Genomic DNA, 16,448 nt, shown 5'->3' with positions numbered 1-16,448 from the left:
ACTAGCTTTCGGAGCCTCAGGCTCCTTCATCAGGTGAGTGAGGAGTTGTGTTCACAAACAGGGCATACACAGACACAAACTCATTTTACAAGATAATGGTTGGAATGCGAATCTTTACAGGTAATCAAGTCTTTACAGGTACAGACAATGTGAGTGGAAAGAGGGTTAAGCACAGGTTAAAGAGATGTGTATTGTCTCCAGCCAGGACAGTTAGTGAGATTTTGCAAGCCCAGGCAAGTCATGGGGGTTACAGATAGTGGGACATGAACCCAAGATCTCAGTTGAGGTCGTCCTCATGTGTGCGGAATTTGGCTATCAGTTTTTGAGTAAGAAGTCTCACAACACCAGGTTAAAGTCCAATAGGTTTATATGGCAGCACTAGCTTTCGGAGTCTCAGGCTACCATCGACACCGCAAACTGCCAGCTCCAAGTGGAGAGGATCTCCAAAACGACACCACAGAACTCCGCCACAGCAACCTCTGCAAGACGTGCCGGATCATCGACACGGATGCCATCATCTCACATGAGAACACCATCCACCAGGTACACGGTACCTACTCTTGCGACTCGGCCAACATTGTCTACTTGATATGCTGCAGGAAAGGATGTCCCGAAGCATGGTACATTGGGGAGACCCCACGCAGACGCTACGACAACAGATGAATGAACACCACTCGACATTCACCAGGCAGGAATGTTCCCTTCCATTCGGGGAACACTTCAGCGGTCACGGGCATTCAGCCTCTGATCTCCAGCGTTCTCCAAGGTGGCCTTCACGATACACGACAATGCAGAATCATGGAATGATAGAAATAGAATCATAGAAACCCTACAGTGCAGAAAGATGCCATTTGGCCCATCGAGTCTGCACCGACCACAATCCCACCCAGGCCCTACCTCCATACCCCTACATATTTTACCCGCTAATCCCTCGAACCTACACATCTCAGGACACTAAGGGGCAATTTTAGCATGGCCAATCAACCTAACCCGCACATCTTTGGACTGTGGGAGGTAACCGGAGCACCCGGAGGAAACCCACGCAGACACGAGGAGAATGTGCAAACTCCACACAGACATTGACCCAAGCCGGGAATCGAACCCAGGTCCCTGGAGCTGTGAAGCAGCAGTGCTAACCACTGTGCTACCGTGCCGCCCTGAGGGGCACTGAGCAGAAACTCATAGCCAAGTCCTGGAGTTCATGTCACGCTATCTGTAACCCCCATGACTTGCCTGGGCTTGCAAAATCTCACTAACTGTCCTGGATGGAGACAATACACATCTCTTTAACCTGTGCTTAACCCTCTCTCCACTCACATTGTCTGCACCTGTAAAGACTCGATTACCTGCAAAGACTCGCATTCCAACCATTATCTTGTAAATTGAGTTTGTACAGGCATGTACCCCTGTATGTGCCCTGTTTGTGAGCACAGCTCTTCACTCACCTGATGAAGAAGCCCAAGACTCCAAAAGCGAGTGCTGTCAAATAAACCTGTTGGACTTTAACCTGGTGTTGTGAAACTTCTTACTCTCACTTTTCGCTCTGCGATTCTGCATTGTCGTGTTTCGTGAAGGCCGCCTTGGAGAACACTTACCTGAAGATCAGAGGCTGAACGCCCGTGACTGAGTCAGAGGTTTACAGCATGGAAACAGGCCCTTCGGCCCAACTTGTCCATGCCGCTCTTTTTATTTTAAACCCCGAAGCTAATCCCAATTGCCTGCATTTGGCCCATATCCCTCTAAACCCATCTTATCCATGTAACTATCTAAATGCTTTTTAAAAGACAAAATTATACCTGCCTCTACTACTACCTCTGGCAGCTTGTTCCAGACACTCACCACCCTCTGTGTGAAAGAATTGCCCCTCTGGACACTTTTGTATCTCTCCCCTCTCACCTTAAACCTATGCCCTCTAGTTTTAGACTCCCCTACCTTTGGGAAAAGATATTGACTATCTAGCTGATCTGTGCCCCTCATTATTTTATAGACCTCTATAAGATCACCCCTCAGCCTCCTATGCTCCAGAGAAAAAAGTCCCAGTCTATCCAGCCTCTCCTTATAACTCAAACCATCAAGTCCCAGTAGCAATCTAATAAATCTTTTCTACACTCTTTCTAATTTATTAATATCCTTTCTATAATAGGGTGACCAGAACTGCATACAGTATTCCAAGTGTGGCCTTACCAATGTATTGTACAACTTCAACAAGACGTCCCAACTCCTGTCTTCAATGTTCTGACCGATGAAACCAAGCATGACGAATGCCTTTTTCACCACTCTGTCCAACTGTGACTCCACTTTCAAGGAACTATGAACATGTACCCCTAGATCTCTTTGTTCTGTAACTCTCCCCAACGCCCTACCATTAACTAAGTAAGTCCGACCCTGGTTCATTCGACCAAAATGCATCATTTGTTTTGCGAGGGCATTTGTATAAATTAAATTCCATCTGCCATTCGTCAGCCCACTGGCCCAATTGATCAAGATCCCATTGCAATCCGAGATAACCTTCTTCACTGTCCACTATGCCACGAATCTTGGTGTCACCTGCAAACTTACTAACCATGCCTCCTATATTCTCATCCAAATCATTAATATAAATGACAAATAACAGTGGACCCAGCACTAACCCCTGAGGGACACGGCTGGTCACAGGCCTCCAGTTTGAAAAACAACCCTCTACAACCACCCTCTGACTTCTGTCAAGAAGCCAATTTTGTATCCATTTAGCTACCTCACCCTGGATCCTGTGAGATTTAACCTTATGCAACAATCTACCATGCGGTACCTTGTCAAAGGCCTTGCTGAAGTCCATGTAGACAACATCAACTGCACTGCCCTCATCTACCTTCTTGGTTACCCCCTCAAAAAACTCAATTAAATTTGTGAGACATGATTTTCCACTCACAAAGCCATGCTGACTGTCCCTAATCAGTCCTTGCATCCCTAAATGCCTTTAGATCCGGTCTCTCAAAATACCTTCCAACAAGTTACCCACCACAGATGTGAGGCTCACTGGCCTGTAGTTCCCAGGCTTTTCCCTGCAGCCCTTTTTAAACAGAGGTACATTTGCCATTTTCCAGCAATTTCCTCCCTAGCCTCCCACTATGTCCTGGGATACACTTCATCAGGTCCCGGGGACTGCTGAAGTGTTCCCCGACAGGAAGAGAACACTCCTGCCTGGTGATTGTCGAGCAGTGTTCATCCATCTGTTGTCGTAGCATCTGCATGGTCTCCCCAATGTACCATGCCTCGGGACATCCTTTCCTGCAGCGTATTAGGCAGACAATGTTGGTCGAGTCGCAAGAGTGTGTACCGTGTACCTGGTGGATGGTGTTCTCATGTGAGATGATGGCATCCGTGTCGATGATCCGGCACGTCTTGCAGAGGTTGCTGTGGCAGGGTTCTGTGGTGTCGTGGTCATTCTTCTCCTGAAGGCTCGGTAGTTTGCTGCGGACAAAGGTCTGGTTGAGGTTGTACGGTTTGAAGGCAAGAAGTGGGGGTGTGGGGATGACCTTGGCGAGATGTTCATCTTCATTGATGACCTGTTGAAGGCTCCGGAGAAGATTTCGTAGCTTCTCCACTCCGGGGAAGTACTGGACGACGAAGGGTACTCTGTCTGCCGTGTCCCTGTTTGTCTTCAGAGGAGGTCGGTGCGGTTTTACGCTGCGGCGCGTCGGAACTGTCGATCGATGATTCGAGTGCCTTATCCTGTTCTTATGAGGGCGTCTTTCAGCATCTGTAAGTGTCTGTTGCGATCCTCCTCATCGGAGCAGATCCTGTGTATACAGAAGGCTTGTCCGCAGCAGATGGCTTCTTTAACGTGTTTAGGGTGGAAGCTGGAGAAGTGGAGCATCGTGAGGTTATCTGTGGGCTTGCAGTACAGTGAGGTGCTGAGGTGATCCTCCTTAATGGAGATGCCTGTGTCCAAGAATGCAACCGATTCCAGAGAGTAGTCCATGGTGAGTCTAATGGTGGGATGGAACTTTTGATGTCATCATATAGTTGTTTCAGTGATTGTTCACCATGAGTCCAAAGGAAGAAAATGTCATCAATGTATCTAGCTTATAGCGTCAGTTGAAGGTCCTGTGCGGTGAAGAGGTCTTGTTCGAACCTGTGCATGAAGATGTTAGCATATTGAGGTGCGAATTTGATCCCCATGGCTGTTCCGTGTGTCTGGATGAAGAACGGGTTGTTGAAGGTGAAAATGTTGTGATCCAGGATGAAGCGGACGAGTTATAGAATTGGATTTGGAGATTGGCAGTTGTCGGCATTGAGTACTGAGGCAGTTGCAGCAATGCCGTCGTCGTGGGGGATGCTGGTGGAGTGCCGAGACATCCATTGTGACGAGGAGTGCTCCTGGTTCAACTGCTCCATGTGTGCTGAGTTTCTGTAGGAAGTCCGTAGTGTCGCGACAGAAGCTGGGGGTTCTTTGTACAATGGGTTTCAGGATGCCCTCGACCTACCAGGAGAGGTTCTCACACAGGGTCCCATTGCCTGATACGATGGGACGGCCGGGTGTGTTGGCCTTGTGTATCTTCGGGAGGCAGTAGAGATCTCCAATGTGGGGAGAATGTGGAATGAGAGCATCGAGGGAGCTCTGAAGGTCCGGATCAAAGGTCTTGATCAGTCTGTTGAGTTGATGGGTGTGCTTTTTGGTCGGATCTGCGGGTAACTGTCTGTAGTGTTCGTCGTTATTCAGTTGTCGTCGGTACACTTGTACAGTTGTCGGGGCAGCACAGTGGTTAGCACTGCTGCGTCACAGCGCCAGGTTCGATTCCCGGCTTGGGCCACTGTCTGTACGGAGTCTGCACGTTCTCCCCGTGTCTGCGTGGGTTTCCTCAGGGTGCTCCAGTTTCTTCCCACAGTCCAAAGATGTGCGGGTTAGGTGGATTGGCCATGCTAAATTGCCCCTTAGTGTCAGGGGGACCAGCATGGGGATAGGACCTGGGTGGGGTTGTATTTAGTGGAGACCCAATGGGCTGAATGGCCTCCTTCTGCAGTGTAGGATCCTGATTCAGACTTCTTTGCAGTAATCCGTTCTGTTCAGTGTGGCAGTGGCCCCTCCTTTGTCTGCTGGTTTGATGACAATGTTGCGGTTGGTCTTGAGAGCACGAATGGCGTTGCGTTGTGCTTGGGTGACGTTCGGGGCTGTCTTGTGAGTGCGGCTGATGAATCTGGCATTGATGCACCTCCTGATGGCTTGGGCATACATGTCGAGTCGAGGGCAGCGGCCTTCCAGAGGAGTCCAATTCGACTCTTTCCTCTTTGGTTGCTGCACCGTGAATCTCTCTGTTGGCTGTTCCGGTTCACTGGCTATCTCATTGTGTTTGCTGTTGGCCTCTTGGGGTTTGTTGAAGAACTCCTGCAGCCTCATTCGCCTGCCTTCTGTTGCGACACTACGGACTTCCTACAGAAACTGAGCACACATGGAGTAGTTGAACCGGGAGCACTCCTCGTCACAATGGATGTCTCAGCACTCTACACCAGCATCCCCCACAAACAAACAAAAAACAATACAGCACAGGAACAGGCCCTTCGGCCCTCCAAGCCCGCGCCGCTCATGTGCCCACTAGACCATTCTTTTGTATCCCTCTATTCCCAGTCTGTTCATGTGGTTATCTAAATAAGTCATAAACGATCCCAGCGTGTCCGCCTCAATCACCTTGCTTTGCAGTGCATTCCAGGCCCCCACCACCCTCTGTGTAAAATACATCCCCTTGACATCTGTGTTGAACCTTGCCCCCCTCACCCCTTGTGTTCGTCACCTCTGACCTGTGAAAAAGCTTCCCACTGTTCACTCTATCTATGCCCTTCATAATTTTATACACCTCTATTAGGTCGCCCCTCATCCTCCGTCTTTCCAGGGAGAACAACCCCACTTTACTTAATCTCTCCTCATCGATAAGACCTTCCATACCAGGCAACGTGCTGGTAAACCTTCTCTGTACTCTCTCCAAAGCCTCCACGTCCTTCTGGTAGTGTGGCAAGGCCATGCAGACGCTACGACAACGGATGAATGGACACCGCTCAACAATCACCAGGCAGGAGTGTTCTCTTCCTGTTGGGGAACACTTCAGCAGTCACGGGCATTCAGCCTCTGATCTTCGGGTATGCGTTCTCCAAGGCGGCCTTCACGACACACGACAATACAGAGTCGCTGAGCAGAAACTGATAGCCAAGTTCCGCACACATGAGGATGGCGTCAACCGAGATCTTGGGTTCATGTCCCACTATCTGTAACGCCCATGACTTGCCTGGGCTTGCAAAATCTCACTAACTGTCCTGGCTGGAGACCATTCACACCTCTTTAACCTGTGCTTAACCCTCTCTCCACTCACCTTGTCTGTACCTGTAAAGACTTGATTACCTGTAAAGACTCGCATTCCAACCATTATCTTGTAAATTGAGTTTGTGTCTATATATGCCCTGTTTGTGGACACAACTCTTCACTCACCTGTAGAAGCAACACTCCGAAAGCTTGTGCTACCAAATAAACCTTTTGGACTTTAACTTGGTGTTAAGACTTCTTACTGTGCCGGTCCCTCCATGCCAATGCCTCTACTTTCTCAGGAGATGAAGGAAATTCAGCATGTCGCTAAGATTCTCACCAATTTTTACAGAGAAAAATACCAGAGCTTGGCATGACTCCTGCTCTGACCAAGACTGCAAGAAACTACAAAGGGTTGCGAATGTAGCCCAGTCCATCATGCAAACCAACCTCCGACTCCCTCCCTCCATTGACTCCGTCTACACTTCCCCCCCTTCTTCGGCAAAGCTGCCAGCATAATCAAGGACCCCACGCACTCCGGACATTCTCTCTTTCAGCTTCCGTCAGGAAAAAGATACAAAAATCTGAGAACACGTACCAACTGACTCAAGAACAGCTTCTTCCTTGCTGCCATCAGACTTTTGAATGGACCTATTACATATTAAGCTGATCATTTTACTTAGACTTTATTCTTCTCGCCCCACGCACACAAAGGGGCAGCAAGACTCCATCACCAGCTCTGGTCCATTGGTCTAGCCTAGGTGCTGCCCTGCTCTTGAAGATCCTCCTTAAAACTACATCACCAAATCTTGTGTGACTGGCCACATCTTTTTCAGAATTGTGGTGCCAAAAAGGGAGGAAAAATCTGTGAATTGCCAGTCCCTCCATTTCAAGGGCGGCACAGTGGTTAGCACTGCTGTCTCACAGTGCCAGAGACCCGGATTCAATTCCGGACTCGAGCCACAGTCTGTGTGGAGTTTGCACATTCTCTCCGTATTTGTGTGGGTTTCCTCCAGGTGCTCCGGTTTCCTCCCACAGTCCAAATATGTGCGAGTTAGGGTGATTGGCCATGCTAAATTGACCCTAGTCAGGGGACTAGCAGGGTAAATATGTGGGGTTACAGGAATAGGGCCTGGGTGGGATTGTGGTTGGTACAGACTTGATGGGTCAAATGGCCTCCTTCTGCACAATAGGGATTCTATGATTCTGTGACAATACCCAGTTCTCTGTAGTAATTTTTCTTTGCGATGCTGTCTCTCCATATGATGCCCAGAACCTCATGTAGGCAACACTGGTGAAAAGGTCCCATCTATGTGACATCTTTGATGGTCTCTTCTATAGGCACAATTCTGTGTTCCCTTATACATAGAACATAGAACATTACAGCGCAGAACAGGCCCTTCGGCCCACGATGTTGCACCGACCAGTTAAAAAAAAACTGTGACCCTCCAACCTAAACCAATTTCTTTTCGTCCATGAACCTATCTACGGATCTCTTAAACGCCCCCAAACTAGGCGCATTTACAACTGATGCTGGCAGGGCATTCCAATCCCTCACCACCCTCTGGGTAAAGAACCTACCCCTGACATCGGTTCTATAACTACCCCCCCTCAATTTAAAGCCATGCCCCCTCGTGCTGGATTTCTCCATTAGAGGAAAAAGGCTATCACTATCCACCCTATCTAAACCTCTAATCATCTTATATGTTTCAATAAGATCCCCTCTTAGCCGCCGCCTTTCCAGCGAAAACAATCCCAAATCCCTCAGCCTCTCCTCATAGGATCTCCCCTCCATACCAGGCAACATCCTGGTAAACCTCCTCTGCACCCTCTCCAAAGCCTCCACATCCTTCCTGTAATGTGGGGACCAGAACTGCACACAGTACTCCAAGTGCGGCCGCACCAGAGTTGTGTACAGTTGCAACATAACGCTACGACTCCTAAATTCAATCCCCCTACCAATAAACGCCAAGACACCATATGCCTTCTTAACAACCTTATCTACTTGATTCCCAACTTTCAGGGATCTATGCACACATACACCTAGATCCCTCTGCTCCTCCACACTATTCAAAGTCCTCCCGTTAGCCCTATACTCAACACATCTGTTATTCCTACCATAGTGAATTACCTCACACTTCTCCGCATTAAACTCCATCCGCCACCTCTCGGCCCAACTTTGCAACCTGTCTAAGTCTTCCTGCAAACTACGACACCCTTCCTCACTGTCTACCACACCACCGACTTTGGTGTCATCAGCAAATTTGCTAATCCACCCAACTATACCCTCATCCAGATCATTAATAAATATTACAAACAGCAGTGGCCCCAAAACAGATCCCTGAGGTACACCACTTGTAACCGCACTCCATGATGAATATTTACTATCAACCACCACCCTCTGTTTCCTATCCGCTAGCCAATTCCTGATCCAATTTCCTAGATCACCCCCAATCCCATACATCTGCATTTTCTGCAGAAGCCTACCATGGTGAACCTTATCAAACGCCTTACTAAAATCCATATATACCACGTCCACTGCCTTGCCCCCATCCACCTCCTTGGTCACTTTCTCAAAAAACTCAATAAGGTTAGTAAGGCACGACCTACCTGCCACAAAACCATGCTGACTATCACCTATCAATTCATTACTCTCCAAATAACTATAAATCCTATCCCTTATAATTTTTTCCAACATCTTGCCGACAACAGAAGTGAGACTCACCGGTCTATAATTCCCGGGGAAGTCTCTGTTCCCCTTCTTAAACAATGGGACAACATTCGCTAACCTCCAATCTTCTGGTACTATACCAGAGGCCAACGACGACCTGAAGATCAGAGCCAGAGGCTCTGCAATCACTTCTCTTGCCTCCCAGAGAATCCTTGGATAAATCCCATCCGGACCAGGGGATTTATCTATTTTCAGACCCTCCAGAATATCCTGCACATCCTCCTTATCAACTGTAATACTGTCTATTCTACTCCCTTGCAACCCAGTGTCCTCCTCAGCTATATTCATGTCCCCTTGCGTGAACACCGAAGAGAAATATTGGTTCAATGCTTCACCAATCTCCTCCGGTTCCACACATAACTTCCCTCTGCCATCTATAACTGGCCCTAAACTTGCCCTAACCAACCTTCTGTTCTTGACATACCTATAGAACGCCTTAGGATTCTCTTTAACCCTATCCGCCAAAGTCTTCTCATGTCCCCTTTTAGCCCTTCTAAGCTCGCTCTTCAACTCCCTCTTAGCCAATCTAAAGCTTTCTAGTGCACTACCCGAGTGCTCACGTCTCATCCGAACATAAGCCTCCTTTTTCTTTTTAACCAACAAAGAAACTTTTTTGGTGCACCACGGTTCCCTAGCCCTACCAATTCCTCCTTGCCTGACAGGGACATACCTATCACAGACTCGCAGTAGCTGCTCCTTGAAAAAACTCCACATGTCGGACGTTCCCAGTCCCTGTAATCTCCTAGTCCAACCTATGTTTCCTAATTCTCTCCTAATAGCCTCATAATTACCCTTCCCCCAGCTAAAACCACTGGCCCGAGGTTCATGCCTATCCCTTTCCATCACTAAGGTGAACGTAACCGAATTGTGGTCACTATCACCAAAATGCACACCAACTTCCAAGTCTAGCACCTGGTCTGGCTCATTTCCCAGCACCAGATCCAATATAGCCTCACCTCTAGTTGGCCTGTCTACATACTGAATCAAAAAACCTTCCTGCACGCTTTGAACAAAAACTGACCCCTCTAACGAGCTAGAGCTATAACAATTCCAGTCAATATTAGTCAAGTTAAAATCCCCCATAACAATTGCCCTATTACTTTCACTCCTAAGCAGGATTGACTCCGCAATCCTTTCCTCAACCTCTCTAGAACTTTTAGGAGGTCTATAAAAGACTCCCAACAGGGTGACCTCTCCTCTCCTATTTCTAATCTCCGCCCATACTACCTCAACAGATAAGTCCTCATCAAACCTCCTCTCTGACACTGTGATACAATCTCTGACCAATAATGCTACCCCTCCCCCTCTTCTACCTCCTTCCCTACTTCGACTAAAACATTTGAACCCCGGGACCTGCAGCATCCATTCCTGCCCCTGCTCTATCCATGTCTCTGAAATAGCCACAACATCGAAGTCCCAGGTACTGATCCACGCTGCAAGTTCACCCACTTTATTGCGAATACTCCTGGCATTGAAGTATACACATTTCAAACCCTGCTCCACCCCACCTCTGCAATGCCGTGCATTGCAGTCCCCATCCATATAGGTGGAGAATAACCACAAAATTCCTCAGATGGCCTCCCCACCAGCTTCCTGCCCAGTCTGAAATTTTATGCTGGGACAAGCGAAACCTAGACCAGTCTGTCTGCCATGGCTGAGGCCCTCAAGTGAACCGTTATTGACCATGTTGGGGCTGCTTCCCATCCAGCCTCAATTTTCAGGCTGCTGGAAGGAGTTCAAGGGCAGCTCACACCAGCTAAAAGGTGACTCTGTTCAGGCCTTGAGCCAGAAGAAGTGCCTCCATTAGCAGCCTCCTTTTAACATTGGGCACCCACATCCAAAAAGGATTGGCCCTTGCAGTTCTCCCACCATCTGGTCTTTCTACCAACACCCCACGTCGCTCTGCATTCCCTCCTGGGCCTCTCTTTCTCTCCCGACCCCGAGGTGGGGCCTGGTCCTGGATAGCTGGGACTGAGACTCTTGCAGTCCCAGTCCTGTTCAATGCAGTTTCTGGCACTGCAGGAACTAAGCTGCTGGCCAATCAGACTGAGCGAGAGATGGAAGCCCCATGTCCTGCTGATTAACATTTGTGGAGTGTGTATAATGGCTGTGGGCACTATAAACCAGGATGTGTTCACTGCTGACTCCTTTGATTGTGCCAAGGGAAACCCCACCATACTAAAAACCTGACCCATATCTCGTTAGAATTGCTTGCCAATGCTTTATGGTTTGCAGCAGTGTTAACGAGCTCAATTAATGAGGACTTTTTAAAATGTTGCGTGAGTTGCCAATTTCTGCCCCGCAGATGCTCACATCCCAGAGCACAAAAAAATACGTAACAGTCAGACTCTCAGCAGAAAACATTAACTGGAAATTGTAAAGTATTTGGAATTGGGCGTCACTACCTGTTGCAAAAGTATCACTGTCTCCCGATCGCCACATTTCATTGGTTGCCAATGAGAAGATCGTTACAGGATTCTTCCCATCGACCTGTCGCATCACAGGGTCCTGCCCAACCCGGCCAAGCAGCTGGACCCGGTTCAGGGCTGGAAAGAAAAAAAAGACAATGAATTATCTCAGCAGTTTGATAGCAATCTCACTGACCAGCCAAATACATCTGGCAAAGATTCAACATGCAGTTCAGTGAGAATGCCTCCCAATATGACAACATCCAATCACAGTCCAACGTAAATGTCTCAATGCTTTTTATACATATATAAAGAGCAAGAGGGTAGCCAGGGAGAGGGTTGGCCCACCCAAGGGAGGGGAGGGAATCTATGCGTGGAGCCAGAGGAAACGGGCGAGGTATTAAATGAGCACTTTGTGTCAGTATTCACCAAAGAGAAGGATTTGGTGGACAATGAATTTGGAAAAGGGTGTGTAGATAGTTTGAGTCACGTTGAGATCAAAAAGGAGGTGGTATTGGGGTTCTTGAGAAACATTAAGGTGAACAAGTCTCCAGGGCCTGATGGGATATACCCCAAAATACTGAGTGAGGCAAGGGAGGAAATTGCTGGGGCCTGGAGAGAAATCTTTGTATCCTCACTGGCTACAGGGGAGGGCAGATTTCCACTCCATCTGACGAAGGAGTAGCCCTCGAAAGCTAGTGGCGTTTGCTACCAAATAAACCCGTTGGACTTTAACCTGTTGTTAGACTCCTTACTGTGTTTACCCCAGTCCAACGCCAGCATCTCCACATACAGGGGAGGTCCCAGAGGATTGGAGAATAGCTAGTGTTGGTCCTTTGTTTAAGAAGGGTAGCAAGATTAATCCAGGTAATTACAGGCCGGTGAGCCTTACGTCAATGGTAGGGAAATTATTGGAGAGGATTCTTCAAGACAGGATATACTCCCACTTGGAAATAAGTGGACGTATTAGCAAGAGGCAACATGGTTTTGTGAATGGGAGGTCATGTCTCACTAACTTGATCGAGATTTTTGCGGAAGTGACGAAGATGATTGATGAGGGTAGAGCAGTGGATGTTGTCTACATGGACTTTAGTAAGGCCTTTGACAATAGAACATAGAACATCACAGCGCAGTACAGGCCCTTTGGCCCTCGATGTTGCGCTGACCAGTGAAACCAATCTAAAGCCCATCTAACCTACTCTATTCCAATATCATCCATATGTTTATCCAATGACCCTTTAAATGCCCTTAATGTTGACGAGTCCACTACTGTTGCAGGCAGGGCATTCCACGCCGTTACTACTCTGAGTAAAGAACCTACCTCTGACATCTGTCCTATATCATAGAAATCATAGAAACCCTACAGTACAGAAAGAGGCCATTCGGCCCATCGAGTCTGCACTGACCACAATCCCACCCAGGCCCTACCCCCATATCCCTACATATTTACCCACTAATCCCTCTAACCTACACATCTCAGGACACTAAGGGCAATTTTTAGCATGGCCAATCAACCTAACCCGCACATTTTTGGACTGAGGGAGGAAACCGGAGCACCCAGAGGAAACCCACGCAGACACGAGGAGAATGTGCAAACTCCACACAGACAGTGACCCAAGGGATATCTATCACCCCTCAATTTAAAGCTATGTCCCCTCGTGATAGCCAACACCATCCGAGGAAAAAGGCTCTCACTATCCACCCTATCTAATCCTCTGATCATCTTGTATGCCTCTATTAAGTCACCTACCTCTTAACCTAATTCTCTCTAACGAAAACAGCCTCAAGTCACTCAGCCTTTCCTCATAAGACCTTCCCACCATACCAGGCAACATCCTGGTAAATCTCCTCTGCACCCTTTCCAATGCTTCCACATCCTTCCTATAATGCGGCGACCAGAACTGTACGCAATACTCCAAGTGCGGCCGCACCAGAGTTTTGTACAGCTGCAACATGACATCATGGCTCCGAAACTCAATCCCTCTACCAATAAAAGCTAACACATTGTACGCCTTCTTAACAACCCTATCTACCTGGGTGCCAACTTTCAGGGATCTATGCACATGGACACCCAGATCTCTCTGCTCATCCACACTACCAAGTGTCTTACCATTAGCCCAGTACTCTGTATTCTTGTTACTCCTTCCAAAGTGAATCACCTCACACTTTTCCGCATTAAACTCCATTTGCCACCTCTCAGCCCAGCTCTGCAGCTTATCTATGTTCCTCTGTAACCTGCAACATCCTTCCGCACTGTCTACAACTCCACTGACTTTAGTGTCATCTGCAAATTTACTAACCCAGCCTTCTACGCCCTCATCCAGGTCATTTATAAAAATGACAAACAGCAGTGACCCTAAAACAGATCCTTGTGGTACACCACTAGTAACTGAACTCCAGGATGAACATTTCCCATCAACCACCACCCTCTGTCTTCTTACAACCAGCCAATTTCTGATCCAAACCGCAAAATCACTCTCAATTCCCTGCAATAGTTTACCGTGGGGAACCTTATCAAACGCTTTACTGAAATCCATATACACCACATCAACTGCTTTACCCTCATCCACTTCTTTGGTCGCCTTCTCAAAGAACTCAATAAGGTTTGTGAGGCACGACCTACCCTTCACAAAACCGTATTGACTATCCCCAAATCAAATTGTTCCTTTCTAGATGATTATAAATCCTATCTCTTATAATCCTTTCCAAAACTTTGCCCACAACAGAAGTAAGGTTCACTGGTCTATAATTACCAGGGTTGTCTCTACTCCCCTTCTTGAACAAGGGGACACCATTTGCTATCCTCCAGTCTTCTGGCACTATTCCTGTAGACAATGATGACATAAAGATCAAAGCCAAAGGCTCTGCAATCTCCTCCCTAGCTTCCCAGAGAATCCTAGGATAAATCCCATCTGGCCCAGGGGACTTATCTATTTTCACACTTTCCAGAATTGCTAACACCTCCTCCTTATGAACCTCAATCCCGTCTAGTCTAATAGCCTGTATCTCAGTATTCTCCTCGACAACATTGTCTTTCCATCAGGTCCCTCGTGGCAGACTGGTGCAGAAGGTGAAGTTGCATGGGATCAGAGGTGAGCTGGCAAGGTGGATACAGAACTGGTTCAGTCACAGAAGACAGAGGGTAGCAGTGGAAGGGTGCGTTTCTGAATGGAGGGCTGTGACAAGTGGCGTTCCTCAGGGATCAGTGCTGGGACCTTTGCTGTTTGTAATATATATATATAAAATGATTTGGGAGAAAATGTAACTGGGTTGATTCGTAGGTTGCGGATGACACAAAGGTTGGTGGATTTGCGGACAGCGATGAGGACCATCAGAGGGTACAGCAGGATATAGATCAGTTGGAGGCTTGGGCGGAGAAATGACAGATGGAGTTTAATCCGGACAAATGTGAGGTAATACATTTTGGAAGGTCTAATAAAGATCAGAAATATACAGTAAGTGGCAGAACCCTTAAGAGTATTGATAGGCAGAGGGATCTGAGTGTACAGGTACACACTGAAAGTGGCAACGCAAGTGGAGAAGGTAGTCAAAAAGGCATACAGCATGCTTGCCTTCATCGTCCGGGGCATTGAGTTTAAAAATTGGCAAATCATGTTGCAGCTTTATAGAACCTTAGTCAGGCCGCACTTGGAATATAGTGTTCAATTCGGGTCGCCACACTACCAGAAGGATGTGGAGCCTTTGGAGAGGGTACAGAAAAGATTTACCAGGATGTTGCCTGGCAGGGCAGGCATTAGCTATGAGGAGAGGTTGGAGAAACATGATTCATTCTCACTGGAACAACGGAAGTCGAGGGGCGACCTGATAGAAGTCTACAAGATTATCAGGGGCATGGACAGAGTGGATAGTCAGAAGCTTTTTCCCAAGGTGGAAGAGACAAGGTACTAGGAGACATAGGTTTAAGGTGTGGGGGGCAAGGTTTAAAGGGGATGTACGAGACAAGTTTTTTTACACAGAGGGTCGTGTATGCCTAGAACTCACTGCCGGGGGAGGTAGTGGAAGAAGATAAGATAGTGAGTTTTAAGGTGCGTCTGGACCAATACATGAATAGGATGGGAATCGAGGGATACGGTCCCCCGAAGGGTAGGGGGTTTTAGTTAAGTCGGGCAGCATGGTCGGTGCAGGCTTGGAGGGCCAAAGGGCTTGTTCCTGTGCTGTAATTTTCTTTGTTCTTTGCTCGCACCCATCTCACACCAGTCAGTGGCCTCATGCCCGGTCCCAGCTCACACTGGGCAGTATCCCCATGCTCACACCAAGCAGTGTCCCCATTCTTGGGCCCAACTCACACCAGACACTGTCACCATGCTCGGACCCAGCTCCTCACACTGGACAGCCTCCCAAAGGCTGGACCCAGCTCACAGCAGTTTCCTCAATTGGAAATATTCCCTGGACCCAGTTGACACAAGGCAGTATCCCCATGCACGGACCCAGCTCACACCAAACAATGCCTCATGCTCGCACCCAGCTCAGACCGGACAATGTACCCATGCTTTGACCCAGCTCACATAAGACAATGCCCCATGCCCAGACCTAGCTAACACCAGACAGTGCCCCATTGCCCATAGCCAGCTCATACTGGACAGTGTCTTCTAAGACGCAGGCTATTTGGCCTATCGCATCTGCTTTATCATTCAATGAGATCATGACTGATCTGAAGTGTTAATCCTCAACTGCACTTTCCTGCCTTATCCTCATTACCAACAAATCATGTTGCAGCTATATAAAACCTTGGTTCGGCCGTATTTGGAGCCTTTTCAGTTCTCAGCAAAAATATATTCCAGCAAAAAACAAGGATTGTAAGAAAAGGGAGAACCAGCCGTGGATAACGAAGGAAATAAAGGAGAGTATTAAAATAAAAACAGCTGCGTACAGAGTGGCCAAAAATAGTGGAGAAACAAGTGATTGGGAAAAATTTAAGAAACAACAAAGAGAGACTAAGAAAGCGATAAAGAAAGGAAGGATAGACTATGAAGCTAGGCTAGCAATTAATATAAAAAATGATAGTAAAAGTTTTTAT

General features: G+C 47.7%; 1 protein-coding gene across 4 annotated transcripts in view; it reads right to left on the bottom strand.

Annotated features, from left to right (window-relative positions):
- ssbp1 (single-stranded DNA binding protein 1) overlaps window positions 1-11,548 on the bottom strand; it is a 71,349-nt gene extending 59,801 nt beyond the window's left edge. For 3 of the 4 annotated variants that reach the window (XM_078203004.1, XM_078203005.1, XM_078203006.1), the window contains exon 1: window positions 11,408-11,542. In XM_078203004.1, coding sequence (XP_078059130.1) covers window positions 11,408-11,501 — 94 coding nt within the window. In that variant the 5' untranslated portion in view covers window positions 11,502-11,542. Of the gene's footprint in view, window positions 1-11,407 lie in introns of all 4 variants that reach the window. The other variant, XM_078203007.1, reaches the window with a different exon arrangement.
- Between the last annotated feature and the right edge of the window lie 4,900 nt (window positions 11,549-16,448).

Source organism: Mustelus asterias, unplaced genomic scaffold, assembly GCF_964213995.1.
Source record: "Mustelus asterias unplaced genomic scaffold, sMusAst1.hap1.1 HAP1_SCAFFOLD_112, whole genome shotgun sequence".
NCBI classification, from domain to species: domain Eukaryota; kingdom Metazoa; phylum Chordata; class Chondrichthyes; order Carcharhiniformes; family Triakidae; genus Mustelus; species Mustelus asterias.
This window is presented reverse-complemented; position numbering and strand designations above follow the sequence as displayed.